This window comes from Loxodonta africana, chromosome 22 (genome assembly GCF_030014295.1).
Source record: "Loxodonta africana isolate mLoxAfr1 chromosome 22, mLoxAfr1.hap2, whole genome shotgun sequence".
Lineage (NCBI taxonomy): Eukaryota > Metazoa > Chordata > Mammalia > Proboscidea > Elephantidae > Loxodonta > Loxodonta africana.
The window spans coordinates 54,942,799-54,965,533 of NC_087363.1; the positions used below are offsets into that span (position 1 = coordinate 54,942,799).

General features: G+C 38.4%; 1 protein-coding gene across 5 annotated transcripts in view; it reads left to right on the forward strand.

Annotated features, from left to right (window-relative positions):
* Positions 1 to 22,735, forward strand: part of CNTN3 (contactin 3) — a 299,041-nt gene that overhangs the window by 179,572 nt on the left and 96,734 nt on the right. For 4 of the 5 annotated variants that reach the window (XM_010590045.3, XM_023548010.2, XM_023548009.2 and 1 more), the window contains 3 exons: positions 2,858 to 2,994; positions 3,898 to 4,027; positions 6,960 to 7,110. In XM_010590045.3, coding sequence (XP_010588347.3) covers positions 2,858 to 2,994; positions 3,898 to 4,027; positions 6,960 to 7,110 — 418 coding nt within the window. The remainder of the gene's footprint in view (positions 1 to 2,857; positions 2,995 to 3,897; positions 4,028 to 6,959; positions 7,111 to 22,735) is intronic. The other variant, XM_023548011.2, reaches the window with a different exon arrangement.

Here is a 22,735-nt window from a genome sequence, read left to right on the forward strand (position 1 = left end):
TGATGTAGTGGTCAATTTGAGTAAGGAAAGGATAATAACATTGCCTTTATTTAGACTCTGTTTGTAGGAAAGTTAGATTATCTTTCTTTTTCCAAAAATTGTTTTCAAACCCTTTTATTAAATTAAAAAAGGAAGGAAAAGAGCCACTAAGATTATTGATGACTTAAGCTCAAAAAAAGAGAAAAACCCAAAAACCCAAACCTGTTGCCATCGAGTTGATTCTGACTCATAGCAACCCTTCAGGCCAGGGTAGAACTGCCACATAGGGTTTCCAAGGAAAGGCTGCTGGATTCAAGCTGCTGACCTTTTGGTTAGCACCCGAGTTTTTAACCACAGCGCTAAAAGGGATAGCATATATAACTTTTTCAGGGGGATTTAAAGTGTGCCAAGATAAGTATTAAAACTATAGAGCTTACTATGATTCCCCTAAAAAATATTAGAACTCTGCAAGTACATTATCTCTGGTTAGATTGACACTTGTTATATTAATATTTCAGTTGGAATGTTTTGGACTACCTGTAGCAGCCACCCTGTGTAAATAATAAACAACTCTATTGCTTGATATGACAAGAAATCCAAAGCTAAGTTGGCTTTTAAGCACCTTAAAATCAAGCCCTGGTGCAGTTTCTCTTTGATTTTATTTTTTAATCCTGCCTTTCTCTCTTTCTACTTGGTCTGCATGTTAGTTTCCCTAATGGTCACAAAATGGCTGCCAGCAGTGACCAGCACATCATTCCTTGTTCATATTTCCTTTTCCAAAGAGTATCTCATAATCCCCTCCTCAAATCTCATTGGCTGCATGTTCATTCCTAAACTGACCACTGGCAAGGAGAATGAGGTGACCATAATTGACTTAGACACTTACAAGCCTTTCTTGGGAAAAAAGAATTGGGTCAGATTTCCCAGGATTTCATGGACAGTATGAGGTGAGGAAAGAAAAGATAACTGAATAAAATTTTTTTTTTTTTGAATAAACAAAGAGAATTCATTTAGGAATAAAGAAGACAGGAAATGGAAGCACAATAGACAACTGACTGTATTCGCTATAATTAGCAAAGAAGATAGACAATTGCTTTAGCCTAGTATAAAGGTAATATGATATGTACCTAAGAAATCAATTAGAAATGAACAAGAAGATTCTCATATTAATGCATTGAGTTTTATGAAAGAGACTCTGAAAATTTACCTTAAGTCTAGGATATTCAATAAGTGCCATGCAGTTCTCTTGTTATTGCCCCTAATACATATAAAAAAAATCTGGTAGAAGATTTTGGTCTCATATGATGGAATAAATGGGAAATGGCCATTAACTTCGCAGTTATAATCTGAGAATTAGCGTAGTCCAGCAAAATTTTCTTTCATTAGAAGCAGAAGAATATTAATATGGGAAATTTAGCCAGTGGAAATTTTTTCTAGAAACTCAGTTCTTGGTCAAAGGCTCATGTGTAGGTCTGTGTGTAGTGTCATTCAATCCCAGGCTGATAATTTCTGAAAGAAGAAAATGTCTTTAAATATGAAATAGAGAGAAGAGATTTGGGGCTGAACTAGTAGTTTATATTTTAAAAAAAAAAAAAAGCAAACTAAGGTAAAACTTAGACCAGCGCGTTTTCTCTAAAAGCTAAATAGCCATAGTTTCATTTACCAAACAAACAAACAAAAAAAACCCACAACTTTATGAGAAATAGAAAGACAAATCTTCCTCTTGGTTGCAATTAAAGAGAAATACGTAAACTGTTTCTCCACATGGAGGATGCAAATGCGACTCCCCCAGTAGACATCGCATACGTAATGCAATGTGAAGCCAGTAAGACATCGCACCTCCCAGTGTTGGATCTAAAATGCAAGCTGAGACTTGGCTGAATATGCTATGTATATTGAATGACTTTCATTTTAAGTGGTATGTTGCTTTCATCTGTAAAAAGAATTTTCAAAATATCTTCTAAAACATAAGAGAAAATGATAAATCTACTTGATCCAAGTGATTTGCATACATAATTTAAAGTTGCTCGAGTTACTTCTTTTTCTGGTTAAAAAAAATCAAATTATGATTCAAATTGAACCAATTTATCCATCTACTGCTGCCTTCATTTTAATTTGCACAGAGGTTCATAAGATGCTCACTGGTTTGTATTTAATTAAGAGTTATTTCTAACTTGAGGGAAGTATTTTTTTCTTCAGCTATAGAACTTTCTCTTCTATGGATGTTAATTTTCAGCGTGTAATTAAGACTAGTCTGTGCTGTCACTCACGTATTTAATCGTTATCAGTTGCGATCTCATGATTCAAATATACACTTGGAAAATAGAATCAAATTTGTTTACCTGTATCTAAAATGAACCCAGAAAAAAAAAACAAAAACCCAAACCTGTTGCCGATGAGTCATTCTGACTCATGGTTACCCCATGTGTGTCAGGGTAGAACTGTACTCTATAGGGTTTTCATGGTTGTGCCCCTTTTGAAGTAGATCACCAGACTTCTTCTGAGGTGCTTCTTGGTGGGTTTGTGCCACCAACATTTGGCTGTTAGTTCAGCCCTTAACTGTTTGCACCACCCAGGGACTCCTATCTACTAACAGACAAATGAAGAATATATTAAATGCCCAGAGTTTTTAAAACAAAGCAAGTGTAATGAGTCTGGCTTAGGTAAAACAGATTGCAACATCCTTTATTAAATCTAGAAATGTTTCATATATCCACTTAGTAAATACTTTGTGAATTAAATATGTTTCTAGTCACTATGCTGAGTTTAATCCATTGCTTGCAAGCTTATATCCATTGATAATTACCTGGATAAGATTTTTTTTTTTTTAAACTGAATGGTTTTATTTATTTCTGTTGTTGTTGTTATTTAAATGTAGCAAAGCCTCATTGGGTTCAGACCATAAAGGATATAGAAATAGCTGTGGAGGATAATCTCTACTGGGAATGCCGGGCGAGTGGTAAACCCAAACCCTCCTATCGATGGTTGAAAAATGGAGAAGCTCTGGTGCTAGAGGTAAGATTACCTGGTGAATCCCCCTCTGCACGTTGTGTCAAGTAAATGTGTTCCCTAGTACCTAGGATGGAAGGTGAACTGTTATTTACATGTGAGTGGTACAGGGAACAAAAATAAAATCAAGCACCTAATCTACCAAGAAGGAAGTCTTTAAACACTGAATTGCACTGGAAAAGGGTGATTTGTGAATTTAGTATATGAAGTAATACGCTATGATTTAGACATTGACATTAGAGAAGACCTGACTTTAATCAAGTGTAGAATATAATTTTCTTTTTTCTGTTTGACAACTTTGTATGGCCTCTGTAGAGTAAATGTATCTATTAGTCGGCTACCCTATTACATGGGTACTCATTTTCTCCATCACTTTTCTTCTCAAGCCATGTAATTTGTGCTCTTTTAGAAATTATACACTAGCTCAATTATGTTCCTTCAAATTTCCATACATCACTTTTCAGACTCCTTAAGTATCCTGATAAATATTTGTGTTTCCGAGATCCTGTTTTTAAGGCACAGACTTTTTAATATCTTGAACTTGCATGATTAAAAAAATAGTGAAAACCTCTCTAAATGCCGAGAAGGAAAACAACAACGCGTGCATTGTATAGTCTGAAATTTTAACCTCATGGAAAACAGTAAAATGACTGCTACATTTTACTTCTTGCTTTGTTATTTATTTTATTGATTTATATTCGGGCTGAAGGATGTTAATTAATATTGCCAATGTGTGGCTGTTAAGTTGAATCAATCCTTTATCTTTCCAATGAGGAAAGGTTAAATTTCAGGTCAGATGGAGGAAAATGTGGAAGGTTTCTATGTGATTGAAATGATAGTCAATAATGTTTATTTTTCTTCCAAAATGATGTATCTATTTATGTGCAAGATGTTTTTGTTATCACCTAGGAGAGAATACAGATAGAAAACGGTGCCCTTACAATATCAAACCTAAATGTGACTGATTCTGGCATGTTCCAATGCATAGCAGAAAACAAACATGGCCTCGTCTATTCCAGTGCAGAACTCAAGGTTGTTGGTATGGCTGCATTTCTCTGTTCTTTTCTTATTTTATTTTCTTATTTTTTTAACACCTCCATTGTTGCCAAAAGCAGATTATTTATTTTTCGTATTAGATTCCTTTGTCTAATAATATCTACAATATTACAACAGAATCGCTCAGGCTTTCTAATGAAGGCATAGTCTAATCAAGGTGTGTATGTGTATATATACACAATTAAGGCTGGAATTAGGTCCCAAAGTTCGAAGTAAATCATTGGTAGGGAGAAAGTGTTGACCAAAGCATACTTATGCAACTCCAGTATACAAACTTAGCAATGCCTCTTAAGAGAGTGAGTGACTTTGGTGGTCTCTGTTGCTGGTCCATAAAAGTAAATACCAATATTCAAATTCATCATTTATTGATTCAAAAGGAATGACCATTGTCTTTAGTAATAACCCTGCTAGTAGCATCAAACATTGGACATCCTGAAGCCTTAATTAATGAAGGTGCAACTACTTGAAGTTCTGAATTACTTTCTTCTTCATATACCTTAGGTATAAGATAAGAAAGAAAATGTTATATCATCTTTAGGACAATTGTCCATAAGGATGCTTTAAATTGAAAATGACTGAAAATCCAAAGATATACATAGCATGAATGAATGGATGAATGAATAAACAAAAAAGCAAACGAATGAATGAGTGAGTAAATAAATAGGACACCTATTGTCCGATATAATTAATAGGAGAATTTGGATTTCAGTATAACTTGATACGGGGCTCAAACTTAGTCACCATTGTTAAGCTCTATATGATGTCCACCAGCACATCCACTCAGTTTTTGTTCACCACAGCTAACCTAGTGGAAACCAGATGGCTTTCTTAATTTGCTCAAATAGAAGTCCCAGTCCTGAGCATCACTGGCCCTGTGTAGCCTGATATGGATCAGGTACCCATCATTGGCCTAATTCTTAGGACCAGAGGGCTAGAAAGCCCTGATTGGTTTAACTGAGGGATGATTTTTGCTACCAACAGATATTTGGCAGTGTCTGGTGGTATTTTTAGTTTTTAGAATTGGTGGTGGGTGGGTGATGGACGGCGTGTGCTGCAGGCCCCTAGTAGGCAGATGGGTCAGGGATGCGGCTAAATATCCTATAACACATAGAACGGTCCCCTACAACAAAGGTTTAAAAATTTACCCAGCCTCAAATGTTAACGGTGTTGATGTTGAGAGGCCCCGGTTTAAAGGAAAGCAGGTCTCACACGCCTGATGGCTGGAGGTTAGAGATGCATCTTCTCCACCAAAAATACAATCAAGTCCATTGGCCAGTGAGTTGATTCAGACTCATAGTGATCCCTTGAGTTATAGAGTAGTACTGCTCCATTGGGTTTTCTTGGCTGTAGTTTTTACAGAAGCTGATTGCCAAGCCTTTCTTTTGTGGCACTGCTGGGTGGTTTTGAACCAACAGCCTTTAGCTTAACAGCCGATTGCAAACTGCTTGTGCCACCTAGGAGCCTGTCTTCTCCACTAGGACGGCTAAAGCCTCGGAAGGGCAGATCATCACCCAAAACCTAGCTGCTGTTATCAGTGACAGAGAGGTAGTGTAGTATGGCAAAAAGGGACGAGAATTTGCACAGAAAGTCTTAAGTTGAAGGCTTGCTTCACTCTTGTATTAAATTAACCTGACGAGCCATCATTTATTCATCTTTAAAGTGGAGGGATCCTACCCAGCATGCCTTGTGAGGTTGTTGTATGAGAAAAAAAATGAGATATATAAAAAAATATATAAGTTTTTACCCAAATATAAGTTGTTTTTGGTTTTGTTTTAGTAAAAATTATTGTTTTCTCAGGATCTTAATTTTTAAGGCCAGCCAGATCTGGATAACGTGCCTTCTTTATTCCCAATTGTATTATTCACTGTAAGATCACCTCTTATCGAAAAACAAATTATATCCACAACGTTTTCCATAAGACAGAGTGTTAGATGTTTGAGGAGGTGCACTAAGTTATGAGCTTTTTCCACACCCCCAATAAAAAGAATAATGATTTTCTTATGAACATTTAACTACCTCCGTATCTTCTCATTCAAATAGTGTGTTATTATGTATCTTGAGTATCAGGTGTTGTTTTGGGATCAGTATTCTATGTATTATTAGCAAAGATAATGTTTTCTACATGTTATAATACTTAATATAATAGTATAATATTTTGTATACTAATGCATGCTTTGATATTTTTCCTACCTTGGAAGTTAAACCTAACCATATGAAAATTTTATGACAGATTTTGATTTTTTTTAAAAAAGAATATTAATTCAATACTCAGCCTTCATTCTACAAATATTGAGCACCAACTGAGTGAGGCACTGTGCCCACTGTGGTGTCCAAGAAGTTAAAGAGACTAACCCTACCCCTGCCTTCGTGTAACTTACTTTTAAAAACATTTTCTGATAGCTTTTTTTCTTTTGTTTAACAAATGAACGGTTGAACTATTTTAAAACTTCAGGGAAATGTTTTTCAAAATCCTGCATAAACTAGCCGTCTCAAGATTTAGAACTTGCCAGAAAACATGATAGCATGAATTATTCTTTTGGCACTGAGATCCTGCTTGTCACACGTTAAATCTTTCGTCAAGTGCTGACATCTTGTGTGCCCAGCAAACTTTAAAAATGGTTACAAAGGCTACATTTTAAATGTACAGAGGTTTTAAAAATTAAACTAATGATCCTGTTCTCATTCTGAGGAGCCGTGGTGATGCGGTGGTTAAAGCAGTCGACCGCTAACCAAAAGGTTAGCGGTTTGAGCCCACCAGCCACTCCACAAGAGAAAGATGTGGCAGTCTGCTTCCGTAAAGATTTACAGCCTTGGAGACTCTATTAGGGTCACTGTGAATTGCAATTGACTCGATGGCAGTGGGTTTGGGTTTTGGTTGTTGCTTCTCATTCTATCTCTTCTTTCTTTCTCTTCAGCTTCTGCTCCAGATTTTTCAAGGAACCCAATGAAAAAGTTGGTTCAAGTGCAGGCAGGCAGCCTGGTCATCTTGGAATGTAAACCCAGAGCCTCCCCCAGTGCGTTTTCTTTCTGGAAGAAAGGAGACAGGATAGTGCAGAAGAGCGAAAGGTATTCCATTCCGTTGTCCAAAAAGGTGGTGACTTACTTCTCACTTTCCATAGTGATGTTGAAGTAGATTTTCAATGTCTCAGCATTTCAATAGTGAATGGGGTGTTTAAGAACCAAAATAAAATGATTTTTGTTTGGTAATACTCTCATTTTTACAGTAAGCATTTTTTTATTTTATTGTGGTAAAATATACGTAACAAAAATTTGCCATGGGAGCCATTTTTAAGTGTATAGTAATTCCAGTGAATGACATTAGCTACCTTCACAATGTTACATGACTATCGCCATTACCATTTTCGAAAGTTCTTGATCACCCCAAATAAAAACTCAGTGCCTTTAAGCAATATCTCCCTGTTCCCCACTCTCTTTGACTCTGGTGACCATTCATAAACTTGTGTCTCTATGTATTTGCCTGTTCTAGGTATTTCGTATGTATCCTATTTTGTTTATCCATTCATCTGTTGATAGACACACAGGTGGTTTCCATCTTTTGGCTGTTGTGAATTATGCTGTAATGAATGCTGGTGTACAGCTTCTGTTTGAGTACCATCTTTCAATTCTTTGGGTTTTGTATATAGGAGCGAAATTGCTAGTTTATATGGTAATTTTATGTTTAACTTTTTGAGGAAGTGCCAAGCTGTTTTCCACAGTGGCTGTAACATTTTACATTCCCACCAGCAATGTGCAAGGATTCTGATTTCTCCATGTTTGCCAACACTTGTTATTTTTCATTTTTCTGATGGTAGCCATCCAGCGCTCTTGAAGTGGTGTCTTGTTGTGTTTTAGCTTTGTGTTGCCTTGATGACTAATGATGTTGAGCAATTTTTTATATGCTTAATGGCCATTTATATATTACTTTAGGGAAATGTCCGTTCAGGTCCTTTGCCCATTTCTTGACTGGATTGTCTGTCTTTTTGTTCTTAACTGGTAGTAGTTCCTTATGTAATCTGGCTACTAAATCCTTGTCGGATATATGGTTACCAAATATTTTCTCCTAATCTATAGATCATCTCTTTGCTTTCTTGATAAAGTCCTTTAATGTGCAAAAGCTTCTAATTTCGATGAAGTTCCATTTATCAATTTTTTCTTTTGTGGTATGTGCTTTTGGTGTCATATCCAAGGATATACTGTCAAAAACAAAGTTGTGAAGCTCTGCCTCTATGTTTTCTAAGAGTTTTGTGCTTTAAGTTCTTGATAGTAAGCATTTTTTTGAAAGTTAAAAATAGAGGTAGATATATTTAACCTTTCTGCACAAGAACATTTTATCAAGGATTCTCCTCCTCATTCACCCTACCTGGGGAGACTCAAACTGGAGTGATAAAGAAACCTCGGTTCTGGACCCAGCCCCTCACTCCAGTGGCCAAACATCTCAGCATAAACTAGAGAAAATAATACACTAGCACATGCCAAATAACTACCAATATTGTCATTGTCCCTTATTAAATCAAGTTATCATCACTGGTATTTAGTTGAAACAAAGGCTTTCTTGACTTCATGGTTATTATAGTAACATTTAACATGAAGAGGCAGAACGAGGCTTAGTTATGAGAAGATACTGGAGCCAGCCAGACTGCCTGGGTTCAAATCTTCATTCTGCCTTTTACTGGTTCAATGAAGTGACATGATCTTTCTGTGCCTCATTTCCTCATTTGCTGATGGGGATCATGATAGTAGTACCTACTTCATGGTATGAAGATTGTTATGTGGATGAAATGTACTACAACCCATAAAGCACTTAGAATAGTACCTAGCAGAGAGTAGAAATAAGTATTCCCTAGTATTATCATTTTTTTGAGTACTTACTACATGCCTACCACAAGCTACACATAAGTATGACGTATGTACGCACACACACACACACGTATTATGCTCAGAGCTCGTGGCAGGCAGAATAATGGCCTTCATGTCCCAATTCTGGGAAGCCATGAATATGTTACATCACATGACAAAAGACAGTTCAAGCTACAGATTTAATTAATTTTGCTAATAAAAAGACCTTAAAATAAGGGTATTATCTAGATTATCCAGGTGAACCTAGAGTAATCACCTGGCCCCTTAAAAAAGGAAGGGCAAGGCAGAAGAAGGGTTGGTCAGAGAGATGTGATAGGAGAAGAGTCAGGTGAGATTGAAGTATGAGAAGGACTCCAATTGCTGTTACTGGCTTCGAAGATGGAGGGAGGGGGCCAAGAGCCAAGGGAATGCAGGTGACCGTAGAAGCTGGAAACGGCTCTCCACTGACAACCCGCAAGGAAAGGGACCTCAGTCCCATCACCACAATGAACTGAATTCTGCTGACAAACTGAACAAGCAAAGAAATGCATTGAGAACCTCTGGAAAGGAACACAGCCCTGCTGACACCTTGACTTTGACTGGTGTTGTTCTAGGTCACTGAGTCTGTGGTAATCCATTACAGCAGCCGTAGCAAACTAATACGGCTTTATAATTATGTCCTTTAAGGTTTCTGAGACTCTATCAAGTGCAGATCCTATTATTATCTCCATTTTACTAATGAGAAACTCAAAGGTTATGTAGGAGATTATGTAATTTGCCTAAAGTCAAATAAGCAAGGTTTGCATCTGTATCTGTTTGACTCGAGAGGGTAACTGCTAAGCTATTTCACTACCACATTCAAACAGGGAGCTCAGAATCTTCGAGGTGATCTCAGCCTTTGAACTCACGGAGTCCGACTTCTCATTACAACTTAACTCATCACCATAATGCTTGAGACCAAGAAATGTGGATTTACTTTTCCAAAATTACAAAATCATATTACACTGAGGTTGAACCTCAAGTTATCTTTATATGAGCTGGTTAAGACTGGGTTCCCGCCAGTCTTTAACGGGGGAGATCTTCATTAAAGGGAGGCACTGAAGGATGACAAGATAGAATAGTGAGGTCAGTGATTAAACACAATTCAGCCAAACGCTAGGCCACACAATAAATTTCTGGAACAGAAATTTAATTAGTGATACGGAATTTGATTTTGTAAACCAGTTTAAATAAGTATAGGTACTCTGTCCTATAGGGCCACTATGAGTCAAAATTGACTCGATGGCAACTGGTATATGGGTAGTTACCTGTGGTTATGCTGGAGCTTAAGTCTCCCTATGTAACTGCTGACATTTTGTGTTCAAAAGTTTTTAAACTAAATATTTCAATGGTATACATAATTTAAATAACGATTTTTGTCCAAATAGTAAACCCACTTGCCCTCACAATAGTATCCTGAGTATGCAGAAGTTTTTAATCTTAGTTTTAAGAGGGGATAAAAAAATTAAGAGATTCAGCTAAAGGCACACAAAGAAGAGATTTACCCTAACAGTGTATAGGGATAAGAAGTCCTGGTGGTGCAATGGTAAGCACTTGGCTGCTAAAGGAAAGGTTGGTGGTTCCAACCCACCCAGCAGCTCCATGGGAGAAAAACCTAGAGAACTGCTTCATAAAGATTATAGCTCAGAAAACCCTATGGGGCAGTTCTACTCTGCCACATGGGATTGCTATGTGTTGGAATTGACTCGATGGCACCCAAAACAATAGTATAAGAATGGTTCAGGAAAGGGAATATCGTTTCAGAATGTAACTTGGGATTTCTTATTCAGCCACTTGCTACCTCAATGTAGTGTCCTTAGGTAAGTTTTGTAATATCTCTGAACCTCATCCACAAAATAAAGATAATTCCTACCTTACATAGTTGCTATGAAGTAAGCATTTAGCATAAAAAACCAAACCAAATGAGTTGCTGTTCAGTAGATTGCTACTTATAATGACCCTAGGTGTGTGCAGAGTAGAATTGTGCTGCATAGCGTTCTCATGGCTGTAACCCTTTGGAAGCAGATTGCCAGGCCTTTCTTCCAAGGCACCTCTAGGTAAATTCAAACCACCAACCTTTCAGTTAGTAGCTGAGCACTTAACTGTTTATGACAATCAAAGAATCCAAGCATTTAACATAGTGACTGATAGTTTTAAGTATACTTCTTGTTGTTGTTAGGTTTGCCGTCGAGTGGGTCCTGACTCATAGCGACCCTGTAGGGCGGAGTATCTATACTTGTTTAAACTGGTTTACAAAATCATACCCAGTCTTGCACCATGCTCACAGTTGTTGCTGTGCTTAAGCCCATTGTTGCAGCCACTGTGTCAATCCATCTCGTTGAGAGTCTTCCTCTTTTTCGCTGACCCTCTACTTTACCGAACATGATGTCCTTCTTTCTCCAGGGACCGATCCTTCCTGATAACATGTACAAAGTATCTGAGACATAGTCTCACCATCCTTGCTTCTAAGGAGCACCCCAGTTGTACTTCTTCCAAGACAGATTTGTTCATTCTTTCGGCAGTCCATGGTATATTCAATATACTAGTCAATAAGAGTGGGCTTGTGTTACAAGTAACAAAAAGTCTGACAGTAACAGTGGCTAAAAGTGATAGTTTTTTGTTTGTTTATTTTTTGGTCTCCCCTCTGGAGATAGGCAGTCAAGGCTACCTCGACTCCACAATAACCAGACACAGGCTCCTTCTGTCTTCCTGTTCAATCAGACTTACCTCATGAACTAAGATGGCAGCTGGAGCTCCTGCTTCCCTTTGACATTCGAGGCAATGGTAGGAGTTTGGGAGAAATAAGGGTATATACTCCCTCCCCTTTAAGAGATGTCCCAGAAGTTCTATACAACACTTTCCCTTATACCTTACTGGTCAGAAATAAGTCTCTGGCCACACTTAGCTGCACAGGAGGCTGGAAAACACAGAGTATTGTTTTTTATTCTGGGTGGTAATGTATCCAATAAAAAACTGGGATTCTGTTTCTAAGGAAAAAGGGAAAATAATTGCTGTTCCAGCAGTCTCATGGCCATAAATGTTAGGTTTCTGTGTTTTCAGGCCTACTGATGCTTTGCTTTCTATTAAATATTTTTAACGTCTCGCCTTTGGATAATATTGTTGCTGTTGTTAGGTGTCGTCAAGTTTGTTCCAACTTATAGCAACCCTGCGTGCAACAGAATGAAACACTGCCTGGTCCTCTGCCATCCTCACAACTTTTTCGTGCTTGAGCCCAATGTTGCAGCCACTGTGTCAGTCCATCTCATTGAGGGTCTTCCTCTTTTTCACCGACCTTCCACTTTACCGAGCATGATGTCCTTCTCCAGGGACTGATCCCTCCTGATAACATATCCAAAGTATGTAAGATGAAGTCTTGCCATCCTTGCCTCTAAGGAGCACTCTGGCTGTACTTCCAAGACAGATTTGTTCTGTTCTTCTGGCAGTCCATGGTGTATATTCAATATTCTTCACCAGCAATGTAATTCAAAGGCATCAGTTCTTCCATCTTCCTTATTCATTGTCCAACTTTTGCAAGCATATGAGGCGATTGAAAATACCATGGCTTGGGTCAGGTGCACCTTAGTCCTCAAAGTGACATCCTTGTTTTTTAATACCTCAAGGAGGTCTTTTGCTGCAGAAGGCCTTTGGATAATGAGAAAATGTTTAGATATGAAAATGGACTTTAAAAGAGGAACCATCCTTTAAGGAGAGGGCCCATAGTGCCGTAGTTCTTCCTGCATCTGGTAGTTTGGGTTTTGCTTTTATCTCTTTGGACAGCAAAAGCACTGATGAGCCAGGGCCTTGCTGCTCAGGGAAAAGGCTGCTAGAAGCAATTATCGAACAAGTTGCAGGTTTGAATCTCCTCCAAGTTCATGGGAAATCAGAGTGGGCCTCAGCCATCACTTGGCAGTGAAAGTCCCGTATCTATTCCCTATGACTTAGTCTGCAGGCTTATGCCAAATTGGGGAAGCACATTAAATGGTAGATTTATTGTGGTTGTTTATTCACGGGCTGTTGCAACTTATCAAATGCAGATTCAGACTGATTTTGAGGGACAAATAATTTCATGGATGCATTTGAAAATGTAATTGAAGACTTTTTTTTGATGAGATGCTTTATGGCAAAATTTTAAATCCATTGTTTTTTAGCTCCTATTTTTGGTAGGTGAATGGGGGTTTGTCAGTGAATAAGACATTTATGATAAAAAGAAAAGCTTTCTTTACCCTAGCATAGAAGTTGTTGGTAGCACAGGCTCTTTTGCTTAAACCAGTATTCTTCCAGTATACATGGTACCATTGAATGTCTAAATCAGGAAAAAAAAAAAAAAGAATTAATATATATCTTTTTAAAAATCATATAAACGAATAAATGTCTACTATATAAATCATAGTAGTCCCGGGGTGGCGCAAATGGTTAAGTGCTCTATTACTAGACAAAAGGTTGGTGGTTCAAACACACCCAGAGGCACCTTGGAAAGCAGGCCTGGTGATTTGCCTCCAAAAGGTCATAGCCTTGAAAACCCTAGGAAGCAGTTCTGCTCTGCTTGCCTTGAGTCAGACGATTTGACAGCAACTTAAAACAACAACATGTAAACCAGACAATACGTTTGAATAATTATAATGTACCTGGCTTGTAAATTTTTGTTTCGTTTAAATAACAGCTTTGTGATTATAGACCAGCCTTGGTACATGTGGATCTAAGTCAGTGAGACGCCTAAATCACTAAATAATTTTGAAGAAATCTGTGTATTGCTTTCAAGCATGGAGAGTATTTCAGGCTAAGATCGTAAAAGAATTACTGTCCAAAGGAGGCCTAAAGCTGCTCTGAGCAGATAACAGGACTTGTCAGGCAAATAGTCCTCCCTCGGCTCTTAACAGTAAGTGTTCATTCATCCATTAGAAAATACTTGACTACCTACTATGTGCTGGGCACTTAGGATTTAATTTTTATCAGAGAAGTCTATCCCATAGCTTGTAGTTTTCAGGGTTTACAGTGAGGTCGCACAGGGCAGTTACCGTAAAACCTAATTGATAAAGTTTAGATATTACTTGAGAAGACTCCGTATCCAAATTGGAGCTCAGAGTAGACCTACTCTCTGGAGAATGTAATGTCTATAGCAAGACTTAAAAGATGACTAAGGGTTCACTGGGGAAGAATTCTCAGGCAGAAGGAGCAGCATGTCAGGCACAGAGGCAAAGGACAGCCTGGGTATTTGAGTAACTAAGTGTTCAGTGCACCTCAGACATAAAACTCAATAGGAATGGAAGATACAGTGAGAGTGCAGTTGTAGAGATGAGCTGGGGTCTTCTTGTTAAAGATATTTGTAATGGGTTGAATAGTGCACCCCTAAAATCCATGTCCACCTGGAGTTTGTGAATGTGCTCTTATTTTGAAATAGGGTCTGTGAAGATACAATCAAGTTAAGATGAGACCATACTGGATTAGGGTGGGCTCTAAATCTAACATGGTGTCTTTATAAGAGGAGGGAAATTTGGATGCAAAGATACAAATACACAGAGAGAAGAAGGCCATGTGAAGACACAGGCACACAGATGGGAGTCAGCCATGTGGAAACAGAAGCAGGGATTAGAATTTTGTTGCCATAAACCAAGGGATGCAAAGATTGCCGGCACCCACTCGAAGCTAGGAAGAGGGTGAGGAAAAATTCTACCCTAGAGTAGTCTTCAGAGGTAGTATGATCTCACCGACACCTTGATTTTGGACGTCTGGCCTCCAGAAATGTGAGAGGATAAGTTTTCTGTAGTTTTAAGCTACCCAATTCATGGTAGCGTGTTAATGACACACCTAGGAAACTAAGGAAACATTGTAAGCTAAATAAGGGAGTTTGGCCTTTATTCCACAGGCACTGGGAAGCAACTGAATGAAATTTATGTAGCAGAGTTACAAGATCAGATTTATGTTTTAAAGAGTTCACCATGATGACAGTGGAGTGCAGGGACTGGAAAGGCAGAAAGACTGGAGGCAAGAAACCCACTTAGCAGCAAGCTACCTGTCTAAGCAAGAGAGTATCGTGGCAGTGAGAGTAGAGAGAAGTATTGGAGGGCATGAGAGGAAATTAAGGCAACAGGATCTAGTAATTGGATTCATGGCTTGAAAGGGAGATAAGAGTCAAGGATGAGTTCTAGATTTCCAATGTAGGCATCTGAAAATGACTAGTGAGATAGGGAACAGTACAGAAGGGCAGGGTGAGAGGGAATATGATAGGTTCAATTTGGGATTGGTTGAGTTTGAAGTGCCTGTTGAAAAACCAACTGAATACATTTATGTGCATGTTGGCTAATGCACCTTAAGCACCACTAAGTGATAGAGAAAAGCTAAACATTCTTTAAAATGTGCCATCTGGCTATTTCTTTGCAAAAACTATGCTCGTTCACATTCTCAAGGGTCTTTATCAATTATATTTTGCTTAAAGGAGACAAAAGATTTAAGTATTTTTGAAGACATGTATTTAAGTGAATGAATTGAACAGCACCAACGCATTGACGGAAACCCTGGTGGTGTAGGGGTTAAGTGCTACAGCTGCTAACCAAGAGGTCTGCAGTTCAAATCCGCCAGGTGCTCCTTGGAAACTCTATGGGGCCATTCTACTCTGTCCTATAGGGTCACTGTGAGTCGGAATTGACTAGACAGCAGTGGTTTTTTTTTTTTTTAACACATTGACACCTGGTGAAATACTATTGGATTCTCAAAAGAGAAAACATTTCTTTATATAGAAGTTGACTGTGAACCTGGAACTAAAGAGAAAGCCCTAGGCTGCAGACAGAAATTTAGATGTCATCAGCATGTACCTGATAGCTAAAACTCTGGCAATGAATACAGTTGTCTGTTGTTGTTAGATGCCATTGAGTTGGTTCCAACTCATCGTGACCCTATGCACAACAGAAGGAAACACTGCCCAGTCCTGTGCCATCCTTACACTTGTTGTTATGCTTGAGCCAATTGTTGCAGTCACTGTGTCAATACACCTCATTGAGAGTCTTCCTCTTTTCCACTGACCGTGTACTTTACCAAGCATGATGTCCTTCTCTAGGGACTGATCTCTCCGGACAACATGTCCAAAGTATGTAAGATGCAGTCTCACCATCCTTGCTTCTAAGGTGCGTTCTGGTTGTACTTCTTACAAGACAGATTTGTTCATTCTTTTGGCAGTCCATGGTATATTGAGTATTCTTCGCCATCACCACAATTCAAAGGCGTCAATTCTTTGGTCGTCCTTATTCATTATCCAGCTTTCCCATGCATATGAGGCAATAAAAACACCATGGCTTGGGTCAGCCACAAGGTGACATCTTTGCTTTTCGACAGTTTAAAGAGATCTTTTTCAGCCTATTTACCCACTGCAATGAGTCATTTGATTTCTTGATTGCTGCTTCCATGGGTGTTGATTAGGGACCCAAGTAAAATGAAATCCTTGGCAACTTCAATCTTTTCTCCATATATCGATTGTCTAGAAGGATATATATTTTTAAAACAGTAGAAGGTCTACATCTTACCTCTGAAACTGATGAGCACTTAAGTTATGAGTAAAAGATGCCTCTTTTTAAAGTCTTACTTAAATAACTAACAATAAAAATTTATAAGTGCTTGATTTATTAAGTAAAGTTCAACTTAAGTCAGCTGTTGGTCAAATAGTCTCGACTTCTGTATCACTAACATCCAGAATTGAGTAGTTTTTTTTTTTGTATTATTGTGTTGGTTATTATTTTTCCCCTGCATGAAGCAGTTTTCTGAATAAAAAGAAATATCCCACCTTTTCGAGCATCATCCAGTAGTATTTCACCAGATGTCAATGTTTTAGTGCTGTTCTATTCATTCACTTAAAGGCAATTGTTTTCAAAAACGACTTGAATTAAAATTGGATCTTTTGTCTCCTTTAAGCCAAGTAAAGTTGAAAAAGACTCTGGAAAATATGAAAAGACATGGTGTGAGAGAAGATATAGCTAGTTGGCATATTTTAAAGAATGTTTAGCTTATCTCAATCACTTAGTAGTACTTAAAATGCATTAGCCAATTATTTTTAAAAATGGGGGATTTTACTTGAATTCGATTGCTTATAGTAGTAGTTTATTGCAATAGCCTCAGTTCAGAAGAGAGTTCAAGAATGGGCCATTACTTCTGATTAAACACGTTAAAATTATTTCAAGTGTTCTGTGCAGCATTTAATACTATAAAATTTGTAATGCTTTTTAAAGAAATGATATTTTTTCCGGATAATAGCCAGAGTCCAGACAATGTATTTACCAATTCTTAATGTATTTTTGCATATAGTTAGAAGCTAGTTTAAAATGCAATGAGCAATACATGGTGTATGATGCCATTTATATGACATTCATGAAAAAGGCACAGCTCTAGGGACAGAAAACAGATCATCAATTGCCAGGGGTCAGAAGTAGGTAGAGAAGTTGACTATCCAGGGTCTTGAGGGACCTTTTTTTTTTTTAAATAATTTTTATTGTGCTTTAAGTGAAAGTTTACAAATCAAGTCAGTCTCTCACATATAAACTTATATGCACCTTACTACATACTCCCATTTACTCTCCCCCTAATGAGTCAGCCCACTCCCTCCTTCCAGTCTCTCCTTTCATCACCATTTTGCCAGTTTCTAACCCTCTCTACCCTCCCATCTCCCCTCCAGACAGGAGATGCCAACACAGTCTCAAGTGTCCACCTGATACAAGTAGCTCACTCCTCATCAGCATCTCTCTCCAACCCATTGTCCAGACCATCCCATGTCTGATGAGTTGTCTTCGGGAATGGTTCCTATCCTGGGACGACAGAAGGTTTGGGGACCATGACCGCCGGGATTCTTCCAGTCTCAGTCAGACCATTAAGTCTGGTCTTTTTATGAGCATTTGGGGTCTGCATCCTACTGTTCTCCTGCCCCCTCAGGGGTTCTCTGTTGTGCTCCCTGTCAGGGCAGTCATGGGTTGTGGCCAGGCACCATCTAGTTCTTCTGGTCTCAGGATGATGTAAGTCTCTGGTTCATGTGGCCCTTTCTGTCTCTTGGGCTCATAGTTATCATGTGACCTTTGTGTTCTTCATTTTCCTTTGATCCAGGTGGGTTGAGACCAATTGATGCATCTTAGATGGCCACTTGTTAGCATTTAAGACCCCAGACGCCACCCTTCGAAGTGGGATGTAGCATTTTTTTTTTTAATAGAATTTATTTTGCCAATTGACTTAGATGTCCCCTGAAGCCATTGTTGGGGGAACTTTTTGAGGGGAGAAGTTCTCTATCTGGTTACTTGACTGTATTCATTTGTTGGAACTCAGAACTATACACTAAAAATGGTGAATTATTCTATATGAGGAAACCCTGGTGGCGTAGTGGTTAAGTGCTACGGCTCCTAACCAAAGGATCAGCAGTTTGAATCTACCAGGCGCTCCTTGGAAACTTTATGGGGCAGTTCTACTCTGTCCTATAGGGTCGCTATGAGTCGGAATTGACTCGATGGCACTGGGTTTTTGTTATACTATATGAAAATTATACCTTTATTGTTTTTAAAAATTGAAGGAAAATGAGATTTTGCATTTATCTTCTCCTAATTTCATTTCATTAGAAGCTCAATATTGGAGTGTAAAAGCTCAAGCAATACTCCCAGCAGGTCACTTTTACCTGTTGTGAAGCACTAAACAATTCAATGACAGTACTTGGACACAGAATCCAAACTTTTGCCAGTAACCAGGATAACTCTGTCAGAGCAAGAATGACTTAGCACATCTGTTAGTATCACTCCTAGTGGCCACAGCCATGCTTTAGTAAAGATGTGTCTAGAAACTCTGTTACTATCCAAGAAAGCTGTTAGGTGGTACTTGCACTTGGCTCAAGCTCCAAATAATTTCCATCTCCATCTTTTCCCCAATCACTCTCGCTCCTTACTTTCCCTTTCTCTTAGCACAATGAAGTCTTTATTTTTCTTCATTGGGTTAAAAAAATGCTGTTCCCTTCCCTGACTCCTCCCCTTCCGCAAAGGGCCTGAACCTGTTATCCTCCCCCTTCATCCACCATCTACCCATCTAAACAGCTGTTCCCTCACAGCCCTCAGATAGGTGTGAAAACTCAGTGAATTCCAGTTAATCTTCCTTCAGGTATACAGCTGAGATCTCAACTGTCCTTTACTCTTTTACCCTTGAGTCCAAGTTAATCTCTAATTTCAAGCACGAGGGAGAATTTTATTGAATATTTGTGATGCTGCCACTTGCAAGAACTGGACCTTGGTTTAGAGATTGGTGTCCCTGATCTCACCTGTGGGGGTAGTGCTCCATGTTGTCCATTAATTTGTCATATCTTTATACAGCACTAGGGACTGTACCCAGTGTTGAGATTTCATAGATGAATAAGAAGCAGCAAGATAACCATGCAATTTATTCTATAAACTGGGACAGTATGAAAGGGGAAGAGGGTACTATTAATAATTGGAGTCCCTGATCAGTGCAAAAGCTCAAGTGCTAATCAAAAGGTTGGAGGTCCAAGTCCACCCAGAGGTGCCTTGGAAGAAAGGCCTGGCAGTTTAATTCTGAAAGATTAGCCATTGACAACCCTATGGAGCAGAGTTCTATTCTGATACACGTGTGGTCGCTATGAGTCAGAATCAACTTGATGGTAACTGTTTTGTTAGTTTGTTGTATTAATAATTACCTCCAAGAAAACACGTATAAACTGGGATAGGTCCAGGGAAATCGGTCATTGTCTTGGCTATAGTAGAGGTGTTTACAAGCCAGTAAGAAGCACAGAGAAGGGATGTGGTCTTAGCCCTGGGAAGGGGGAGAGCATCTCCAAAAATACAGGCATCTCGAAGGAACATTGAAGCTGAATCTTGAAGGAACTGTAAGGGCAAGCAAAGCAAAAGAGTAAGGGAAAATGCCATCTAAACAAAAAGGATTGCATAGACAAGAAGTGAAACTGCCTATTTATTTCTGTTGTATCAATGGCAAAGTTTACACAGGATCATGAAAATAAGAAAACCTGACCTGAGTTCTTTCCTAGATAGAGGAGGTAAATATTGGAGGAAGATTATTTTTTTTCTCAAAGGACACACGAGGTACTTTACTTGGGTATTATAAATATGCAAGTGACTAAGAAAATAGAGAACAGCTTCCTTTCCTATCTGGGTTCCCTAAGCCTTACCTCCATTTTCTTCTGTTTCCAGCTGGAAAGAAGGCAAAAGGGTACATTTTCCCCATAACTTCCATAACCTTTGAGGAGATTGAGCTGAGGGTTTAAGAGAAGGGTGAAGACAACCAAGAGGAGAGTTACTGTAATCCAACACTGTTGGTTTGGGATAGTACTCTTGGGAAGGCATCATGATCACTTCCTCTCTGCCATATTCCACCCCCGCATCCCCAACCCATAACTATAAATCTTCCCTGTTAACCACCAGACAGATTAAGCTAATGTATATATTTGTATCATTATTTAAAAAAAAAAAATTATTTTTATTTATGCCTAAGTGGCATGCAATGTACTAATCACCGTGCATATGATTAACTGTGTCAAATGAAGTTAGATGTAAGTTTTATTTGTTCTTCATTTAACTTGTGGAAAGAGCAAAGCATTGTAGTGAGAAAGACCTGGATCAAACTTGGCTCTTTACCACTGATTTGCTGTTAGACAAGTTATTTAACCTCTGAGCCTTGGTTTCTTTATTTGTAAAACAGGGCCAGGAATCCTTAACGTTCAGGGTTAGTCAAAGTAGCTGACATTGGCTTGGCACACACTCTTAGCAAGAGTTTGATAAAGAAACTAATCTTCCCTGAGATACAGAGTAAGGACAAGGTTTCCCCTAAAAAAACAAAAAGTCACTTATAAAAGGGAAATGATAAGACTAAGCTCTGATTACTTGGCAGAAACTGTGCGGGCAAGAAGGCAATGGGATGGCATATGTAAAACCTTGAAAGAAAAAAATGTGCCAACAAAGAATAGTATATTCTGCAAAAGTTTCTCTCAGATACAATGATGAAATTAGGACATTTCCAGATAAACAGAAATTAAGGAATTTGTAAAAATAAACCAAAATTACAAGAAATACTAGAAGGAGTCTTTGGTTAGAGAACCAACAACATCAGGCAATAACCAGATTTTTTTAGGGCATAGGATAGCATCAGCCAGATACCGACCTAGGTAAAGACCTCTCAATAATAAAACAGAATAAAAAGACTTAAAACAGGGAAACAAAGATGTCAATTAGTAAATAACGACAACACCAAAACAATAGAAGGGGGAATAAATAGTGTAGATACAGAACTTTCAAATGGAGAGAAAGTCAAGGTCATACCAAGTAAAAAGACTGGCTCAAACTTAGAAAGATGAGGGTAAATTTCAAGGTAACCACAAAGAAAGCTAATAAGACTAATCATCAGAATAAAAAGAAGAAAAATATAAAGTTTCAGTAAACACAAAATCTATAAAAGTGAAAAAAAGAAAATACACAAACTAAAGGAACTCAACATAGAAAAGAGGAACAAAGAAAACAGTACCACAAAAAAAGAGTACGACATTATGACAGCAATAAACTCATACCTATCAATAATCACACTGCATGTAAATGGCTTAAATGTACCTGTAAAGAGACAGTAACAGAATGGAAAAAAAAAACCATGACCCATCAATATGCTGTCTACGAGAAACACACCTTAGACACAAAGACATAAACATATTAAAAGTCAAATTACAGAGAAAAATATATCAAGCAAACAGTAACCAAAAAAGTGCAGGAGTGGCAATAATAATCTCAGTAAAATAGACTTTAAAGCAAAATCAACCATAAAAGACAAGGAAGGACATTAAAGATTAAAGGGACAATCTACCAAGAAGACAAAACCTTAGTAACATCTACTCACTCAACGACCAAACCAAAAAACCAAACCCATTACCACTGAATCGATTCTGACTCATAGTAACCCTATAGGACAGAGTAGAACTGCCCCCAAAGGGTTCCCAAGGAGTGCCTGGTGGATTCAAACTGCCAACCTTTTGGTTAGCAGCAGAACTCTTAACCACTGGGCCACCAGGGTTTCTGTCACCCAATGACAGGGCTCCAAAATGCATCAAACAAGCTCTAATAGCACTGAAAATAAGTGCCCATCAACAGATGAATTGATAAATGAAATGCTGGTGGCCATAGTGGTTAAGTGCTACAACTGCTAACCAAAAGGGCAGTAGTTTGAACCCACCAGGAGCTCCTTGGAAACTCTATGGGGCAGTTCTACTCTGTCCTATAGGGTCGCTATGAGTCGGAATCAACTCGATGGCACTGGATTTGGTTTGATTTAGTGCATACGCACATTGGAGTAGTATGCAACAATAAATAACAATGATGAATCCTCAAAACATCTCACAATGTGGATGAATCTGGAGGGCAATATTCTGAGTGAAATAAGACAATCACAAAAGGACAAATATTGCATAAGACCACTATTATAGAAACTCAAGAAAAGGTTTATATACAGAAAAAAAAAAAAACTTTTCTGGTTACAAGGAAGGGATGGGGAGGAGAAATTACTAACTAGATAGTAGACAAGTGTTAATTTTGGTGAAAGGAAAGGCACCATACAATATAGGGAAAGTCAGCACAGGCAAAGCCCTAGAAGCTTCCTAGACACCTCCAAACACCTCGAGGCACCTAGTTACTGGGGCTGAGGGCTGGGGACCACGGTCTCAGAGGACATCCAGGTCAATTGGCATAACATAGTTCATAAAGAAAATGTTCTACATTCTACTTCGGTGAGTAATATCTGGGGTTTTAAAAGCTTTCAAGCAGCCATCTAAAATACATTTATTGGCCCCATCACATTT